The sequence below is a fragment of the Paramisgurnus dabryanus genome, chromosome 23, assembly GCF_030506205.2.
Source record: "Paramisgurnus dabryanus chromosome 23, PD_genome_1.1, whole genome shotgun sequence".
Taxonomy (NCBI): Eukaryota; Metazoa; Chordata; class Actinopteri; order Cypriniformes; family Cobitidae; genus Paramisgurnus; species Paramisgurnus dabryanus.
Genome location: NC_133359.1, coordinates 4,112,838 through 4,134,209, shown reverse-complemented (window position 1 = coordinate 4,134,209; position 21,372 = coordinate 4,112,838). Strand labels below are relative to the sequence as shown.

At 36.6% G+C, this 21,372-nt stretch overlaps 1 protein-coding gene across 1 annotated transcript in view; it reads right to left on the bottom strand.

Moving 5' to 3' along the window:
- Positions 1–20,594, bottom strand: part of abtb2b (ankyrin repeat and BTB (POZ) domain containing 2b) — a 73,121-nt gene extending 52,527 nt beyond the window's left edge. The window contains exons 1-2 of the mRNA XM_073813291.1: positions 20,353–20,594; positions 19,315–20,193 (exon numbers count right to left, since the gene is read on the bottom strand). Of these exons, the coding sequence (XP_073669392.1) occupies positions 19,315–20,170 (856 nt within the window). The 5' untranslated portion in view covers positions 20,171–20,193; positions 20,353–20,594. The remainder of the gene's footprint in view (positions 1–19,314; positions 20,194–20,352) is intronic.
- Between the last annotated feature and the right edge of the window lie 778 nt (positions 20,595–21,372).

Here is a 21,372-nt window from a genome sequence, read left to right as displayed (position 1 = left end):
TATATATAATATATATATATTATAGTATATATATATATATAATATATATATATATATATGTTATATATATCTATATATATATATATATATATATATATATATATATAAGTGTTATATATATATATATATATATATATATATATATATATATATATATATGTATATATATGTATATATATATATATATATATATATATATGTATATATGTATATATGTATATATATATTATATATGTATATATATATATATATAATATATATATATATATATATATATATATATGAACACATTCATGTATAATTTTAAGAAAAAAATGTATATATTAAGTATTTATATTTATATATAATATAAATTATACATAAATATAAAAATGTATATACACATGTAAACATTTCTAAAACATATACATGCATGTGTGTACATTTATTTATACAAAGTTATTATACACAGTTCACACACATATGATGTAAACAAAAACTTTTATTCTGCTAACGATTAATCACGATTCATCCCTACCATTAATGTTTATTTTTTTAATCAGTGTATTCCACTAGTCAACTAAATGACTACATTTATATATTGATTCAATAGATTTATAGCATTGTGTGAAAATAAACTTTTTTTATTGCATTTTGTGGAAAAAATAATCAGTTTTTATATAATAAATCTTTAAAAAATCAAATTATGGATTTGAATTTTTATGTTTTTATAACCTAAAGAGACTATGTGAAAGTTTGTAACAGAAAATAGTGGTTTTCATATTGTCACTTTCTTGCTATAGAAAACACATTTTACCAAAATTAGTCAAAATGGATTTATTACGTTTTGGAACCAAAGTCTTCATTTGTTGATTTGACATAATTTTTACAGTGTAGGGGATAATGGATTTGAAAAAAATCTACCAGAAATATTAAAATAAAAGTTTAAATTATTCTTCTAATATACATTTCAGGACAATTGTGAAAAACTGATCCCTAGCTGTGACTCAGACCGTACCCGACACCTTTGCACCTAAAGAGTTCATATTAGTACCTTAAAGGTACATATTGGTACCAAATGAATGCATATCTGTAGCTAAATGGAACATATTAGGACCTTTTGAAAGGGTACTGACCCATGACAGTATGGGACCATTTTTTTGACTGTATACAAAAAGGTACAGTTACAAAAAAATCAGGGCACAAACAAAGCACATGTGTTCACACAAAAATCCCTTTTTATAACTTCAGGACCACCGCCTAAGACTTTCAACACTACAATAGAATTTACTGGTGAGGCTTAGTTGAATCATCACAAGTAAATCTTGTAATAGTCGTCCACCGTTTTATAGTGGAAACCCGGTTCATACCAGGAAAATACCCAAACCTCACTTTCCTGGCATAGAGATGGCGATATTCAGACCAATTACACCATCTTTAATATACTGCCTGTAATTACAAAAGTTCACCCGGTCTGAGTGCCGCACATCTTTTCAGCAAAAGTGGCTGTTTATTAGTAATTAATAATCACTAATGCAATCTCTCAAGAGAAAACTGAAGGTGTTTTCTATTAAAAAACAGGAAAATCCAAACTTAAATCTCCCTCACACTCATGACAGCGGGGTGTATCTTGATCCTTCCAGCCCCCAAGGGGATGCAAACTCACAGATGTGAAAATTCATCCCAACACTCGGTGCGCTGACCTCTGACCCTCACACCTAAATGAGTCAAACATTCAATCTTACAACAGTGTAGCCATCAGCACGGAAAGCAACCCCCGTGCATGCTGGGAAACAAAGCTCTTTTGTTGCGGTCCATTCATAAAGATATCATTGTTTCAACTCCACACATGTATGAAACACAAGCTTATGAAATCCTGATACGCTTTCAATTAACGGACACTGTTGCTTTAAGCAGCTATAAACCACAACAGGTGCTGAACCTATGTCTAATGTTTTGACACCAACGAAGAGAGTTGCCGTCTAGTTACAGAGCAGCCAGACAAAGTACAGACCTCACCTGAGCTTTGTCATTACAACGAAGGTCCCAGTTTAATTAAAACTTAAGCGGTCTAAGACCCATGGTAAATTAAAGCAACAACAAGAGGGACGTCTCTGCAGTCACACAGAAGCGTGAGAGAGAATTGCAAGAAATTGGGAGTGGACCTGCTACAGAAGCAATGATGCGGTTTGCAAACGCACCACAAATCATTCAAAGACACTCATGGCCATCTCTAAGGATTTCAAGATTTGCCGTTCTCCACCCTCATAACTTTCTTTCAGTTCGTGGCTTGCATGACCACAGAAAACAAGACCCAGACCTGTTGTACACCAAATGTCAAAAGACATAAATCTCTCTTCCATCCGTAGTCGGATCGGACCGCAACTTGGTAGACCATCAAAACATACAAACCAGTCATCCGGTGGTTGCCTGCTACCACTGTAACTGTGAGAAACTGGACAAATGGGCGGACAAGAGTCTTGGGTTGACATGTCGAATCATGCGGTGAGGAGGTTAAGCGACTCGGCCCCTGTTTTACAAGCTACATCAACTTTTGTGCCGTTCCCACAAAGACTTTTCTCAGGAATAACCTGGGAACTCGAATGACCTGCTAAACGGGAATCAGTCTTTTAAAATAGTAAGGAACGAAAGCAAGTTTAGACAAAGCTGAACAACGGCACATTAACTGGAATACAAAAAAAGTTAAACAAACAATATAAAAAAAGAAACCTGGTGGTCCAGGAGAAAAACAAATCCGCTCAACCCTTCTCCCCTTACTCTAGGGGGTGGCATGTTAGGGGGTTTCTTTTCCATCACCCCTCCTCCACCAACTCTTGATCCCTTGGCAATTCACCCTCCAGAACCCCACCCACCCCAATCCACGTCTCCAACTTGGAATAAGCTTGGCATGATGCAATGCGACACCACCACAGAAACACCTTATCGCCTTGATCATGAAGACATGTCTGGAGGCCAGAAGGTCTCTGTGATCTCAAGACTACATCTAGACACCAGCCTAAAGCTTACCAATTAGGATCCCCTCATTCACCAATACCCAAGCCAAATTTGTTGGCTAATACCTATCCTAACAGGCTCAAACTAATTTTGATTATCATAGGTTTTGTAACGCTAATTCTAGTTAGTCAGCTTGCAACACATTGTCTTCAATAATAAACATTATTCAGATGACACACTCATCTTGCCTAGTTTAAGGAGTGCACGTTGCCGTTGCATAACTACTAGTGAACATCCAAAGTAAACATATCATGCATTCTGATAAATAACCGCCATCCTTTTTTGGAGCTACACCTGCCCCGGTCTCCCATCATGTGGGTCCAGCTGTCATCAGTACAGGTGTCTCTTGGATGGTGACATTCTTGTACAGAAACTATTCCACACATAACCCCCAACCATCACAAACAAACACACCAGGGTAAACACAGGCATGCTCATTCAAATACCACTGTGTGACCACACCCCCCCTCCTGGATACAGAACCGAGGGGAAGGAAACAGGCTCGAGTCCCAGAGGAACCTTGTACTGCTTTTCCTCCAGACTGACTTAATGGTGCCGATTAGTTGGGGGAGAGGCTGAACAAACGAAATTGAGAATCATTATAAAAGATCCTAGATTGGAGACGTTTTACCTTTTATTTTTTTAATCATCAACGTCCCATTACTACATTAAAGTAGCATCAAGGTTTTGTTCAAGTAAGTCCAGAACAAAACGACACGGCAAGCTGCAACTTCATGCTTGTTCAGGGTTGGCAGCAATAATAAAGCTGTGGCCCGGAGGCTCTTGGGGCCACCCACAGACGCCCCTTTCAGCCACATAACCCAGATGGAAATAGCCCAAAAAAAAGGGGAAGGCAGTCTCTCCTGAAACCTACCCATCTGCGTTTGCCGCAAAACACTAAAACCAGGCCTTGAGGCAAGGCATATCCCTTTGCAAAAGGCTGTTTGATTCCTAAGGACATTTCTGGAGTGTAGATGGCCATGTTGTAGGCGTTTCCGGGGTAAAGAAGAGGTCAGATGATTTCGCGATGAACATTTTTCCAGTCGAACACGTACTGAAATGACTTAATAATTATTACATTCTCAAACAACCTAGTGGTCTTTGCAGACACGTGTAGACACACTCTTGTCTATTTTGCATCATATTATGTTTGTTTAATGGTTTTATTGAAATTATAAGTTAGCTTTGTTCAAATGACTTATCCACGATATCCACTTACTCTACCCAATCATCTATGTTAGTTATACAAATAAACCCTTAATAAACACGCTTAGCATCCGTCTATTAATACCTCAGCTAGCGTCTGTGCAAACATCAAGCTCCCTGTTCCAAATTTGTCTTCATTTCCGCCACCCTTCAGACTTGATAATGTGCTAATCGCGCAGCTTACCCCTACATCATTACTTCATAGCTGTTGTTCTTGAATCAACAAAAGACATATGCATAGGATGTAAAGCCAGGTCTGGGAGCTACATGGTGATGTCTCATGGGATTTTAGCTTGGCTTTGTTTCTTACCATGTGTGCGAGTTTGTCTACTGATTTTTTGACACTGTAATTATCAGTCTGTTCTGCTGGTCCTTTAATAATAGCAGGATGCTGCAACAACGGGGGTGGTGCCCAAAAGCTTAAGCTTAAGATAAGGTTTAAGATAAATGTTGATGGTTAAAAGGGTGATTCTCGCGAAATTAGACTTATGAGGTGTATAAAAAAAGTAAATGCAAAGTAAGAGTGTCAAAATAAGAAGCATACAGTTACAAACATCTATTCATGTACTATTTTGCACATGATTTCAAATGGCATCATACAAACCAATTTTGTTGTTTTTTCCAAATTTAAGGGGAAATTTTTCATTACCGCAACGTGTCCATGACTGGATTTGAGTTCTTTGACATGGAAATATTTATAATTAAAAAATCTAAACAATAAAAAGCTTCAGTGCATGTTATACTATAAACATTTACAGTAAAGAAACATGTGGTATTTGGTGATCATTGGTAAATGTAGAGACAATAATAAGGAATATAAACGTGTCCAAGAAAAATGTTCTCATCCTCCGCAACAATTTTCAATCATTGTTTAAGCCCTCAATGAACTAACATTTCAAAAAACATTGTTGTAAGGGACAGAATTGACTGTGAGACTCAAGATGGCTACCAGGAAAGCAGTTCTTATTTTTTCTCTCCAGATAAAAGTTGAGCTTTTGTTTGTCATAGTACCTAGACAACTTTTTAGTTCTCATTACCGAAACATGAGTTTGTAAATGCATATATTTAATGTAATATCATGTTGCGGTAATAATAATTTTTGATAATGATAATCTAAAAAATTTAAATAATTATATTGGAAATATTTTTTAAATCCTCAAAAATAATGGTTATAGTAAGTCCAGACCTGTATCTTATATGTGCAAATAAAATCTGATGCTGGACACATTCTAAGTCTGGATTTTGTGAGAATCACCCAAACGTGTCTCTTAATCTAATCAGAAGTGGACAGAAACATGAGTCGAACGTGTCGTGATTTGATAACCAGAACCACTTTCTGCATACGTCCATGTCCACGTTTGTCTAAACACAAACTGTTAATGTTGGGTTTTAAATGACAACTTGTGGACCGTACTGTACCCAAGGACGTTTGATCCCCAAATTACAGTTTGGAGTTCCTTTGCACGTGGTTAACGCACTTATCTTGTAGATGTTGGAAAGCAAGAAGTGTTAATTGTCTCTCTTTCCTATTTTCGGAGACTGGCTGTGATCACAGCACTGGTTCTCACATGGAGCAGGTGATTTCCTTTTCTTTATGTGTGTGTGTTTAGCCGTACAGGATAAACAGACATCTAAAGACCCATCACATATAAAGTTCCTCGCACTTCAACAGGACATAAGACAATGCATCTTTTCCTGCCTCAGTGTTGAAAAACTGCTTCCTTGGCCCTTTTTTCCTTCCTTGCTTGCTTTTCCCCGAGAAACCTCTGAAAGTTATTCTCTCCAATTTCCCACGAGTTTCGGAATATTGTTATGAACGGTTTGTGGTTACTCCATCAGCGGGGTCTGGCAAGAACCTGACCGAAGTCTAATAGGTCTTTCAAAGATGCTTTATAGACTCAATTTTCACGCTCGGTGAGATAAGCCAAGTCTATCCTTCTTTTGAAAGGTGATAATATTTAAATACTAGGAATACACCCAGTTTTAGTAACGCAACGTCAGCTGACATATATGAGCAAATGCTAAATGTCTATATTTGTATCCTTATACTTTTCAAAGTCCCTAGTCCTAAAAAATTTGAGATTCTTAAAAGTAAAAGTAACCACTGGTAATGAGACATAGCCTTGAACTAGACCCCCTTAAACTGCCATCTGTTACGAACTTGCAAACTGGCTTAATGACAATTCAAGACGTAAATGTGGCCAGGGGTTGAGTCTTGGCAGCGCAGCTTAATTCCTCAAGACCAGGATGAAAAATCTTGCGGGCCCAACTATTAGCGTCCGCATGTGTGTGCGTTTGCGAGGGTTAACCCATAGACGTTAGGCTTCGTTCCAAAATGCCGCCCTAAGCCTTTGCGGTTCTCTTCCGAGTCTGAGGGGTCCGGTGATGTAATGCCTCGGGGACTGCTGGGTAGTAGTCACACAGGGGGCGCTTATGAGCACGTCTTGAACCATTAAATGACAAATGGGACATTATGAATGCAAACAACCAAAGGCAGAAAGTCTCTACCAAGTGTGCCATTTGAAACAGAACCGTAAAGCAAAATAGACTTATAGTATGACACACATGCACATGTTTTCCTGGGAAAGCCATCTGCACGTTGCATCTTGTTTTAAATGAATAAAAAATGTATGTTGTTTTTGTGCAGCAGGTACTGACTAATTTTATGCACTGAATCAGATCTTTTGAAGTCAACAGCTTTCCTGTTAACCACACTTAATAATAACCAAAGCAAATAGATTATTTATAAACTATACATGTTTACAAATGGTAAAAAATCTAGCATTGATAAAAGCATAAATGATTGACTGCTGCCCGCAGGACAAATCATTATACTTATATATATAGCGCAGGCTAGGGCGAGTTCATTAAAGCAGGGTCATAACGATGGCTTTGTCTCAGTTTGAGGCTGACTTGCAGATGTCACCCGTTACACGCAGATGCCACTTCTTTCTTCCGTACATATCCACCAGCACAGCTTGGTTTTATAACCACGGACAAAAGTGTCCAGTCATGAGTCAGTCCCCGGCCAATTAACAGATCAACAGAGAGACACCGAGACGTCAATCACAGAACAAAAGCCTTCATACTATCAGACAAAGAATTAATTAAGAAGCAATTGAGCTCACATTAAGCCTTTTCTTCTGTTTTCAGCACAATTTCACCAAAGAAAACTAAGTATAAATGTACACAATGGCTATATTAACTTGGCTATATTAACTTATATATATAACCCAGTTTTCTACATAAAATCATTCTACATAATGTAAACATACATAATGTATATCCTACATAATGTAATGAATGGAGCTCATCCATGTTTTATAATAAATGTATGTATATTTTATATAAATAAAATATACATACATTTTTATTTATACCTGCATGTGTTTATTTACATATATATAATAATTACACACAATGGACACAAAACACAAACTTCTATTTTGTATTTGATTAATCGTGATTAATCTTTTGACATATACTGCGCTAATACAAAACAAAAACTTGTATTTTGTATGCGATTAATCGTGGAGAATATTTCGACAGATACTGCGCTAATACAAAAACAAACTTTTATTTTGTATGCGATTAATCGTGATTAATCTTTTGAAAGTTAGAGCGCTAATACAAAACAGAAACTTTAATTTTGTATGCAATTAATCGTGATTAGTCTTTTAACATACTGCGCTAATACAAAACACAAACTTTATTTTGTATTCGATTATTCGTGATTCATTTTTTTGACATATACTCTGCTAATACAAAACACAAACTTTTTATTTGTATGCGATTAATCGTGTTTAATCTTTTGACAGATAGAGCGTTTATACAAAACACAAAATTTTATTTTGTATCTGATTAATCATGATTAATCTTTTGACAGATAGAGCGCTTATACAAAACACAAAATTTTATTTTGTATCCGATTAATCGTGATTAATCTTTTGACAGATAGAGCGCTTATACAAAACACAAAATTTTATTTTGTATGTGATTAATGGTGATTAATATTTTGACAGATACTGCGCTAATACATAACACAAACTTTTATTTTGTATGTGATTAATGGTGATTAATATTTTGACAGATACTGCGCTAATACATAACACAAACTTTTATTTTGTATGTGATTAATGGTGATTAATATTTTGACAGATAGTGCACTAATACAAAAACAAACTTTTATTTTGTATGCAATTAATCATGATTAATCTTTTAACATATACTCTGCTAATACAAAACACAAACTTTTATTTTGTATGCGATTAATCACGATTAATCTTTTGACAGATACTGCGCTAATACAAAAACAAACTTTTATTTTGTAAGCAATTAATCTGCATTAATATTTCGACAGATACTGCCTTATACAAAACACAAACCTTCATTTTGTATGCGATGAATTCCGATTAATCTTTTGAGAGATACAAAACACAAACCTTTATTTTGAATGCGATTAATTGTGATTAATCTTTTGACAATATATATATATATATATATATATATATATATATATATATATATATATATATATAGTATTGCATATTATTTTATGGAGGGCTTTACTCTGTACTAATGGCCAGCTGACTGTACATTCTTCCTTCTGTCTGCATGAACATCTATTATAAAACATGGATGAGCTCCATTTAATGCTCTTCTGCTTATGTGTGTATAGTTTTCATAACTACAAAAGCAAAGGCAGAGACACCACCTGAGATTAAAAAAAAATATATTCCTCCTGACCATTGAACTTAGCGGACAATAGTGCCTTTTTACGGTTGTCCAGTTGTCCGGGGGTCAAACTCACAAAAAGATTTATGGCTGAAATCCTCAACATTGAGTCTCACATTCGCCTGTCCTAAAAGCAAAGTGACCAGGGTCTCAAAACAACACTAAAGCTAAATCTGTCTTACATCTCAAGCTGTTCCTACAAGCCACCAGGAGAGAAGATCTAGAAAATTCAGTTTGTCCCCCACAACAGTAACAGAAACCACAACATGTCACAACTTGTAAACCGTATATAGCTTGAATGCATTGTAAGTCGCTTTGAATCCCAAATGCATAAATGTAACTAATGTGTAAACTGAAAAAAACATTATCTTCATATTCAGTGTTTAAATGAGCACATTGTCACTGTTAAGGCATGTATTGTCTCTTTCTCTGCCAGTTGTTTCATGCCATGTCTTAATGCCCGCGGGGTGAATTCCTATTCGATTATTTTATTGTAGTTTACAGCGATAGAGATGCCTGTGATGTTTTATATTGCTCAGAATACTTTGTATAGTTCTCCTGCCTGGGCACGTTATATAACAAAGCAAAAAATAAAAAGATAAAGACAACTGGGGAAATAAAAAATATTTTCTTTAGAAAATCCCTCAAGGCAAGCTTCATTTAATAAAAGTTGTTTTGTAAGAGCACAGTATGGTTGACTGCAGTTTTTCCTAAATGCAATAATTTTACTGATTTATTAAGTAAAAAAAAAAAACTTGATATAGTATCATACCTCAGACTGTATACTGTAAAAATATATTTTTGTCCTCAAATTTTTAAGTTTAATCAACTAGGATTTACAAGTCATTCCAACTATCTAAGTTGCTGTAACTTATTAAATCAAGTTGAATTTGTTTTAATTATTAGTGGACTTTATTTTATAAGTAACAGCAACTCATCACTTGTCAAGATAGTTGAAATGACTTGTAAATCCTAGCTGATAACACTTAAAAATGTAAGTGCAAAAAGATTATAGTGCAATGGGCCTTGTTGTACAAGAAGCTGTTAACCATTTAAATGCAATGGATACAGACATGAGCACTTTGCACATTATCTTAATAAAACCTCTCAGCAGCTATAAAGCTCTAACATCCGTATATATTGACCATTGACTTCATTAAACTTTGATGTAGCTACATTTGTTTTAAAATGCTTCTTCAGACAAGCAAATCTAGGATTGCTTATTTAGTCGTCTGCTTCAGGCATTAATATTGCATGTAAGTCTTTTTAAACTTTAATTGTTTATTTAAAGTCTTATTTTTCAATATCAACATATCACATAGAGGTAGAAGACGACATCAAGACATTAATTGCTAGCCCAAATTGTTTACCCAAATCTTTTTTTATACATATTCTGGATTTGTTTATTACATAAAACTATATTTTAAATGATAAAAATTAAGCATACAAATTTGGACGGCTCTACACAATTCAAACATTTAATATTAAAGTTAAAATTACTTTCTGTGGTAACTGACAGCACAAAAAATGGAACCTGTTTTTAACCCGCGACATTCCTTCACAAAACATTTAAACCTAGTATTTAAAAGACGTTTTCACCTTAAGTAATTACATATTACATTTATTACCCTCATAATGACTGCCGCAGGGATAACGTATTATATTGTAGGCAAAACCCGGAAGAGAGTTAGCATTTTAGAATTTTGTTTTTTTTAATGGGTTTTTTAATGACCAAGATGTTATCACGTTTTATTTTACGAAATAAATACCTTAGACTTGTGACTTTTAGAGCTACAAGGGTGGTTGCTAAAAAGTTGCAAAATGGGACTACAGACTTTGTTGGGGACTTTAAATGTCATCACCCATGAAGATCTCAAAAACAACGCAACATGGGCACAATTCCCAACAAAGATTACGTTGAACAAAATTTGAGAAATGATGAAAGTATGTGGCTGTGCCATAATTTTTTATGCACATATGATTAAAAGAGCACCTATTTCATTGCTAAAAAACTACGTTATTTTGTGTATTTGGTATAATACAATGTGTTTGCGTGGTTTATGGTTAAAAAAAACATTATTTTCCACATACCGTACATTTTTGTAGCTCCAGATTTCACTCTCTTCCAAAAATGCAAGGATTTGAAAAGCTCTGTGTCCCTGATTGGCCAGCTAATCTGTACGTTGTGATTGGCCTGAATACCTCTGACGTCAGCAGGAAATGTGATGCTCCTTACCATGTTTGAAAGATTTGCTCGCAATGCAATGCTAATAGGAGTTAACTTACAGGCTGTGAGTCTAAGCGGGAAGAATTATGATAATGTCGGTCTTTACTACATCACCAATCCCAGGAAGTAAACTGTTGCCTACAATCCGTGTGTTTGTTGTAGTCCAAGAAAAGAGATTTACATTGGAGACGATAACTTGCGTCATCGTTTACTTTGGGGTTTGCACCTTTTGCATATCGTTAACATTTACTAATACACACTTACACACCAAAGGAAATGTAAAACCGTGAATCGGACAATAGGTTCTCTTTAATCTGCAGTTCTTCATTTATTATGGATAAATGATAAGTTTGTTAAATACATGATAATAATCTTAATGGTATACAAGAGGCTGTTTACACTTGGCATTAACATGCGTTTTCGTCGATCGGATCACAAGTGGACGACGTTAATGCCAGGTGTAAACGGTGTTCAAAACGTTTTGAACGCGTCTACTTTCGACCTCTTTCAACCCCATTCAGAGGTAGTCGAAACCACTTTCGATCGGATCGCTTTGGAGTTGCGGAACGCATATGTGGTTGAATGTGTTCGAACAGCCACACGCGATCGCCTTTTCTCTCCACCCATTTATCTAATCTAAGGTATTAAACACAAGTTTTACGTCTTTTTTTTTACTTCTGGCGTGAACATACGGTGAACAGCGCTATTTTTAGCCTTTCATTGATAAAACTACTGCGGGTGTTCTCCGTAGTTTCGTTTTGAAAGCGTGAAAGTTGCGCAATCCTATTTCATCAATTGCGCTAAAAATTCAGAGAAAGCTCCAACATATAAACGTACAAAACACTGTGCAGCATGTATACTTGCTAAACAAGCAGCGGACTCCGACATAATATTAGTTTGCGTCCATATAAACTCATAATTACTCCCGCTCGCGTTTGAATGACAGCAGAGAGACTCGCCCACCGTCTCACAGACCACCCCCTCACAGTATTCAGGACAAAAGCGGTCGAAAGTGGACAAAAGAGACTGATTTAAATACCAGGTGTAAACGTAATGTGTCTCTCTCGTCCACTTGTGAGCCGATCGATGAAAACACATCTTAATACCAAGTGTAAACAGCCTCCAAGATCCGAAAAGTCAAGTGACGTCAATGTTTAAACTATTATTAATAAGTATTTAGCAAACATTAGATAATGGTAATAGCATCCAAAAGTAATATTTATAAAAAGAATTTGCTAAACACTGCAGCATGAGTTTAAATGTTTATTACAAAATGACAGCCTGTTAACATTGCTAACCCTCAGTATGAGCAAAAGAAAATCACAAGGAATGTTTGTTAACATTATTATTGAACATTATTATAAAGCATTTGACAACTTTTCATGAGCTATTTAAAGTAACAAGAGTACAGAAATATCTTATTTTAGCTATGTTTGCTGAGCTAAAGAATCCACCTGTTTATCTTTCTCTCTCTCTCTCTCTCTCTCTCTCTCTCTCTCTCTCTCTCTCTCTCTCTTTCTCTCTCTCTCTGCAGTGGAATTAATCCTCCATCACTCAGTTTTTCCCTTCTTGACGTTACACTGCTGGAAAAAGCAAGACAGCCATTTCTTTTCACAATTCACCCAAAGTTAAACTCCTGCATGTGTCATGGTTGGCCGTTTTCCATCACTACCCCTGATTTCCTGTCTGGGGTCAGGGTTGCCATGGTGACGGGCAGAAGGATTGACCTATGCTGGCGCAATCACATTATACGTAAGTGGATCGTACCCAAGTGTGATCGTCCCCACTGCCCTGCTGGTCTGCACTCACACTGCACTTTACGATCCGTACCCAAGTACGCTTACGTCATTAAAAGATGCGAATGTTTTGAAGAAAACTGGAAGATATGCGCAATGGAGTAAATCATGTATTGCTGGATGCCAGAAAACAATGCCATGTGCTCAACAGCCTTTTCATTCCCTAAGCTACATCTAATAATTTCATACAGCCTCCAGCTGTGACACACAGGCACTTATTTTTCCCTTAAATCTGCTGATGTTGTGAAGTTCCTGTATCTCCATTGATTTCAATCTTTGACATGATCTTACTCGATATTAAAGATATTGGTAAAACTTTATACTTGAAGGGGTGTTCATAACACTGACATGACATCTTCATAATCCTGACATGAGAAGTGTCAAAAGATTTTTATGCACGTTTATGACAACTGTCATTTGTTCAATTATGTCACTTTTAATGCAAAGATGACATTGTTTGTGATGGCTTTGTTATGACAACTTGACATAAACCAATACAACATAACTTATCATAAACCTGTCATAAACATGACATAGCAGAATAATTATCAAACTTAAGAAACTAATCTTCAAATGCAATAAAATATCATTTTATCAATTTTTATTATTATTATTATTGGATGACTGATTTTATTTCTCTAACACCTGGAGGAAAACATTATGAAGAATATTTTGACGCTGTTATAAAACTATTTGACAGAATATTAACACTTAATGACATTTTAATGACAAATTATATTTGTACAACTGTAGCTGAGGTCAAGAAAAATATTCATGATGATGTTATAAAACTATTTGACAGAGTATTAAAGGCGGGGTGCGTGATTTTTGAAAAACATTTTGAAAAGGGGAAACCAAAACACGCTTGTAGCCAATCAGCAATTAGGGGCGTGTCTACTAACTGATATCGTTGCCTGGGCTGCGTATGTGTGGGGCGGGTCTATCAAAAGATGGTCCAGATTCTATTGGGCATGGGGCGTGTTTGTTTAGGTGATTTCAAATGTTAACTTTGGCTTTAAAGGAATATTCCATTTTCTTAAAAGAAAAATTCTGATAATTTACTCACCACCATGTCATCCAAAATGTTGATGTCTTTTTTGTTCAGTCGAGAAGAAATTATGTTTTTTGAGGAAAACATTGCAGGATTTTTCTCATTTTAATAGACTTTAATAGAACCCAACAATTAACACTTAACTCAACACTTAACAATTTTTTTCAACAGAGTTTCAAAAAACTATAAACGATCCCAAACGAGGCATAAGGGTCTTATCTAGCAAAACGATTGTCATTTTTGACAATAAAAAATAACAAATATACACTTTTAAACCACAACTTCTCGTCTAAATCCGGTCCAGCGCGACCTAACGTAAATGCGTAGTGACGTAGGGAGGTCACGTGTTACATATATAAAACGCACATTTGCGGACCATTGTAAACAATAAACTGACACAAAGACATTAATTATTATCAGTTGACATACAAAAACGTTGGAACGGTCCTCGTTCTCAACACTTGTAAACACTGGGGCGGAGTTTCGCGTTCGTCCTCTGTGACCTCTTGACGTCATGACGTATTGCGTGGGGTCACGTTGGCGCATCACGACTGGATTTAAACGAGAAGTTGTGCTTTAAAAGTGTATATTTGTTATTTTTATTGTCAAAAATGACAATCGTTTTGCTAGATAAGACCCTTATGCCTCGTTTTGGATCGTTTATAGACCTTTGAAACTCCGTTGAAAAAAACTGTTACGTGTTGAGTTAAGAATTAAATGTTGGGCTCTATTAAAGTCCATTAAAATAAGAAAAATCCTGGAATGTTTTCCTCAAAAAACATAATTTCTTCTCGACTGAACAAAGAAAGACATCAACATTTTGGATGACATGGTGGTGAGTAAATTATCTGGATTTTTCTTTTAAGAAAATAGAATATTCCTTTAAGAGATCATGCACCCCACCATTAACTCTTTCCCCGCCATTGACGAGATATCTCGTCAATTAAGAGAAAACGCTTCCCCGCCAATGACGAGATTTTCCGTCTTTCCGCAATACCGCTATTATCCACCCTTCCGCAACTTTTTAAAACCGGAAGTATTGCCCTATGGCAAGCTGCTGCATGTCCGTGTCTGTTTTAAAGATCGCTCTGAATATGATCTCTATGAAAAATCCGTCATAAAAATGGAATTATCTCTGCTTTTTGCTCAAAATATGGTGTTTTTGCAAAAACCTACCCATATTCAAAAGCTGATTGCAAAAGAACCACTAAAGGTAGGATGAAACGGTTTTTTTTGTTTGAAAGCAGAGGGTCTGTTCTTTCATTTGGTATATTGTATGTTTATATATTTAAAGAAGAACATTTTCTGGAAGGCATTAAACTTTGGCGAAAATCATGAAAAACGCTGGCGCTGGCTGGCAACTTTTTTTTTAAATGCTGGCGGTGAAAGAGTTAATACTTATTGACATTTTAATGACAAATTCAATTTGTTTCACTGGTAAAAAGTGATTAGTTATATTGTGATGACAAGTTATAATGTATTGGTTAATGTCAAGTTATCACACTGCAAAAAATTATTTTGTGCATAAAACAAGCAAAAAAATCTGCCAATGGGATCAGCAAAAAATCTTGAAAATTGTTCTTAAACACTAAATTCAAGACAAATTTGCCTACTCCATTGGCAGATTTCTTTGCTTGTTTCATGCACAAAATCACTTAAATTTGATATTTTTGGTCTTAAAACTAGACTTATTTTCTTGGGTCGTTATGCTCATCAAGAAAAAGCATCTTAATTTAAGAATTTTTTTGATACATTTTACTGAAAACAAGACAAAAATACTAAGAATTTTTTTTCTTGAAAATAATTTTTTGCAGTGCCTTACAAAAAGACATCTCAAACATGCGTTTGAGTTTAAAATGACATAACCAAACAAATGACACTTAATGACATGCATAAAATCTCCTTCATGACACGTGTCATGTCAGTTTTCTGAACACCACTTTAAAGGGTAAATAAACCCCTGGTCAGAGCGTGACTCCACCCACTGGCAATATTTGAAAAATGCAAGAAAAGTGGGCAGACCCCAACGGAGATAGAGGGGACGAACTAAAGCTCGTACCAAGTGTGTGGTGAGATTGTAACAAGGGCGTGGTGAGCTTGAATCTGCTTACGTCACGAGTAATGTTTTGGACCCAACATCCAATAGGAAAATTCAACTGCAGTAGCCACCGTTCAACCTAAAGAGGGCAGCACTCAGACGTTTTTACACCATATATTGTAGTATTGAAACACTTTATACCCAAATGTCAAAAAACTTACTAAAATCAATGAACAGCACTAATAAAGCATAATTCTTACAGATCATTAACTAAAAAAAGTTGGTTTAGGGTTTAGTTACTCTTTAAGTAAAGTGTTACCAAGGGTTATATTTTCTCAGAAAGTTCTAATAGATTGTGCTTGAGCTGGACTGAGTAACCTTTATTGGAGTTAGCGTATTGTTAGCTTAGCAACATGCTAACATTAAATTCTAACAGAATCAACTGTGAGTTGAGTCTCTCATGTGCTTCTGTAATGACTCAACATATATTATTAACAAAGATAAAAGTAAATCGAAACAAATCCTTTCAATGGATTGCCCATACATTTAATGTTGCCTTAATATGTTTGAACCCCCACTTATGCTACACCATTCATGGACTCTTTTAGCTAGCAGACATCTGAGTTACTTCTACAGCTGGGCCTTTGGTTTTGGTTGGAAATGGCACACTACCATTGACCGTGCAAGATGGTGTTTTCCCTATTACAGTGCCATCCTAAATCCAAAAACCATAACCTCACTCCCTGCTCAAGACACAAGTGCACTGGCCCGCAAGGTCCATACTCGAAAACTATCAACTATGAAAGTATTTTTAGGGCTGAATTTTTCCATCACGGTCGCCATTAAACAACAGCAAAACCAGAAATGTCGGTGTAGACCATCCTGCTTTGCTTGTGAGAACAAACATCACAAAAAAAAGATTTCTTTAGTATCTCAGTTGTTTCTTTTAGACAGCAATGAGATCAAATGGGAACATATGGACGTTCATTTCTTACTTGACGTCAATGGTTGCCATTAATATAAAAATACAAAAGAAAGACAAAAGACAAAGCTGTGATACTTAAAGTAAACATAATTGAGAACTCCATTAAGTCTTCCGAACTATGAGAAAGCAACAAAATTTTCCTTGGGGAAAAGATGAGGATCAGTTCACGTCCAACTCTAGATCAGGCTTACAGATGTCAACCTAGCCAAGGAGAGCAAATGTCTTTATTCAGGAGTAAAGAATGAAGATTTTTTCGACGTGAATCAATAAATCAATCGCACGCACTGCAATTATCAGTGCTAGAAACCGTGATGCTTTCGTCCACCTCTTGACCCTGATATTCACTAGATTTTAAATGGCACGTTGGTACAGTGGGTGCCTTGTTAAAGCATGTGTGCCCACAGAAACGGCTCCAGGAAAGAAGGACTAAAGTAAACAGAAAAGAGTGTGTGAGAGAAAGTGGGAGTGACTCGACTTGGCCAAGAAAAGTCGGCCTTAAAGATTTCCAGATGTGGGGCTAGTTGGCAGATGATAGAGAAGAACTTTTGTAGCAAAGCGATCCTCTTCTGAAAGTCCCTACTCATGTAGTCTTGTGATACATCTTCCAATGTAGAAGTACACCTTTTTTCTACCTTAAATCAACCTTATTGTGACATATTAGTCGCTGAATAAAATTAAAGTGTATTTAATGAGTTCAAATGTAGTTTTAGTGGGAATTGATTTATGGTAAAAGAAGGAAGAAGGTCTTGATGACATCAGCAATAAAGAAAAGTAGTTTGAGAGGCGAATCAAGTTATTGAATTTTAAATGTGCATTGATGAATCGCGCATAATAGGAGCAGAAACCTTTTAAGAAAGTTATCGGGCTTAAATGATACTTTGTGTTGGCCTTAATGTTCATGCACGATTTATCCGTGCATATTATTCAAATAACATTCCTGTTTTAAAATTATTTATAGCTTTTGTTTTGGTATGCGACACTCACTATTCTCTATAGATGAAAGAGACTTAATTATTCTGCTTCGCTCAAAAATAAATCACAAAACAAAAGTACTGGTTGACTTTAAAAGACACAGGCATCCAAAGCTATCCACGCAAAGACACATACATTGCACAATGCATATAAAAGTGCATTGATGTGTGTCACGAAAGGAGTGTTTCTAAAAAGTTCTCACGTTTGACAATGGCCAACAAAAGCATTATGAGCAATCTGGGAGGGAGCCGGTTTGCGTAACCAAGTGCCACTTTATGAAAGTGCACTGACTCACTAAAGCCACAATGAAGGTGTACCAGTGCGATTGCACCATACCTGAGAAAGAGAGGAAATGAGGACCGTTCATCAAAGTAGAAACGGCACACAAGTGCACACGCTGCAGTTTATTAACCTGGCCATCCTGAAAGTGCATCGATCCAGTTTGTCGATACAAACGGACCTAGTTTAATGCCCTCATGGGCATCTTAAAGTAAGAAAGCCGCTTAAGGTTTGAGCAGAAAGCTGAGAGGATCTTGGCCTTTAGGTAGCGGAGCCTAAATATTGCACCCAAATGATGTCCAAATAAACTATCTTTGCTGCTTTGGAAATCACATCTATGGTCAAAAACCACTTCTGCTTTTAATTTTAGTGACAGGAAGTTATGTACAATGAGTTAACTGATTTCACTATAAACCACCAATGCAATGTGTTTAGAGAGATGTGCAATTACTTTTCTAAGCAGACAGACTTGTCAATTCCCATAATACCCTATACAGTATATGTACTGTGGCATCGTGCCAGCAAAATCTGGTTTGTTTTGATATGCTGCACATATATAAGTAGTGTCGAGTCAATTACATATCAGTATAAAATGCAGACAATATAAAAACCACATATTCTTTCACGCTTTTTTGGGAAGTTGGACAGCCCAAGTGGGAAACACACTTTTTTTTGGATGCTTGTAAAAACAACCCTAGCTAGATGATGCTGGTAAACCACAGACAAATGAAAATTACAATGCAGGTCTAGATGATGGAGAAGCTGGTGGGGAGCAGGACGTTCTCACAGATGGAGGACATGATTTGGGCACACAGTCTGTCACAGGGACCAATTATTTAAGGATATAATACGTAGTATGGAGTGCACCAATAGATCACAACCAATTAAATTTTCATGAATGAATGCAGTTCCCCCTAAGGTCAAAGGTGTCCCAGCAGAGGAACCACAGGAGTCTCTTTCCATAAACAATATATCCATTGTGGTATAATTTTAAACATTACCAGAAGAAAAAAACAATAAACCAACACTTACCATTGGCGTTTTTCCCACATATGAGATGTTCATAATGTTGCAGGACTCCCCACAGCTCCGCGTCATTATTGATGACTCCCTCCAGCGCATCCGCCGTCAGGACGCATCCCGGGGTCGCGCTGTCCCTCTCCGCCATCATCACGCGCACGCCCACCTCCTCCACGAGCGCCTCCATGCACGCGGTCAGACAGATAGCCGCGTACTCATGGATGCGCACCGAGATGCGCGTGTCCACCATCCAGCGGAAAAAGCGTCCGACTGAGAAGTTAAGCCCACACCGGGCCGACTTGCCCTTGCGCAATAGCTCTCCTGCGCTCATATTGTACATAGATATGGCCTTTACGGTCGCCGAGACGCAATGGTCAGCCAGTGCCCAACTGAGCACCAGTCGGATCGCGCTTTGGATCTCGAACCGGGTGCATCTACAGTGCATGACGCTGAGCCGTTGCGCCTCTCTGGAAATGCGGATGAGCGCCCTGCGCATCAGGGTTGACAACCTGCGCACAGCCTCCGCGGAGAGCGAAGCGCCCTTTCCTGTGCCTTTACGCACGACCCTCCTCACGTCCTCCTCCGTCCACGGAAACTCCTCGAGGTCGGGTAAACGGGGACACTTTGAGAAAATGTCCTCTGGGTCCTCGGGGAGAACCGTGTTCACCGTATCCCAGCTGTTGTTGCGACTGTTCATGGACCCGGAGTAGTACCGCCAGTTCCCCCGGTGAGGGGTGTTCATGAACGCCTGCGAGTTTGACTTGGAGGAGGACAGGCTTAAAGATTTACACGAGTCCCCTGCTCCATAGCCCGAGTCCAAAGTCAAATCCTCTAAAGTTTTCATGTTCGCGTTGTTTATTCCTGCCATGGTTCTTGGGTTTTAAAGGGAACCTGAAAGCGCAGGAGAAACTCAAGCTGGTTCTACTGGTTCAGCTTCTCTTTGACATTTATGTAGCACTTTAAAACAGACCAAAACACGCTGCTGTGTTCATTAGAAGTTTAAAAACTTTACATTTTCTTGAAAAGAGAATGCTTGGAAAGCTTGCTTACCTCACCAAATGCCCATTCCCAAGAGTGGTAAAGTACGCAAGAGTTGCTCGTGTATTATTATCCAGTTCTTGTAAATAAACGATTGAACTGGCGTGAAATTTTAGGCATTAAATCCATCAATATGGTGTAAATAAGAGGCCAGATCGATCGGCGGGATGTAATCTGAACTATTTTTACGATAAATGCGCTAAAATGATCCAGGAATAGCGATGTTCACATGTCAGGCCACCCGCCTCCTCTTACTGGAAACTACAGACTGAAGTGAACTAAAAGTGTGGGGAGAGTAGTGGTGCTCGATTCGCGAATCAATTTCTTTGAACGACTCATTTGAACAGAATCACTAAGATGTGATTTACTTCATCTCCATTAACAATATACAGTGTATAATCTAATCAGAAATATAATGTTAATCTAAACTAAAATGTAATTCATTAAAAACTTGGAAAAATAAAATAATGATCTAGGAAAAGTTTTAAACGAGAACGAAGGAATGAATTGTTTTAAGCAGTTCATTTAAATGAGTCGTCTGTACGATAAGATTCAGTGCGTGAAAGACTCATCAGAAGGGAACTCATCTGTCTAGGAATTTTCTTATTTATGTTAAATATTTATATTCGGATTTGTATGCTTATTAGGCCAAATTCTTGGACTATTTTTATATTCCCACATAAAAATACGCACTATAAATTTTTATCTTGACTATTGTGGTGAAAATAAAGTTTAATAAATTAAGCAATAAGTTAAGTAATGTTAACTTGATAAGTTACAGCAAGTCAGTATACTAGACCATACTAGTATAGGTTTACATTAACCAAGTAAAGTCATTCCTATAATATACTAAACTATACTACATCATGAGGGTAAACTATTTCTTTTTTATTTTTATATTTTATAATAAAAAAATAATATGTAAATATATAAAACAAGATAAGTATATCTTTAACCACATCTTTAAATTTTTCTCAGCGTCTGCGTCTTGTTTTTTTTTTGTCCAAAACTAATAATAAATAATAAAATGCT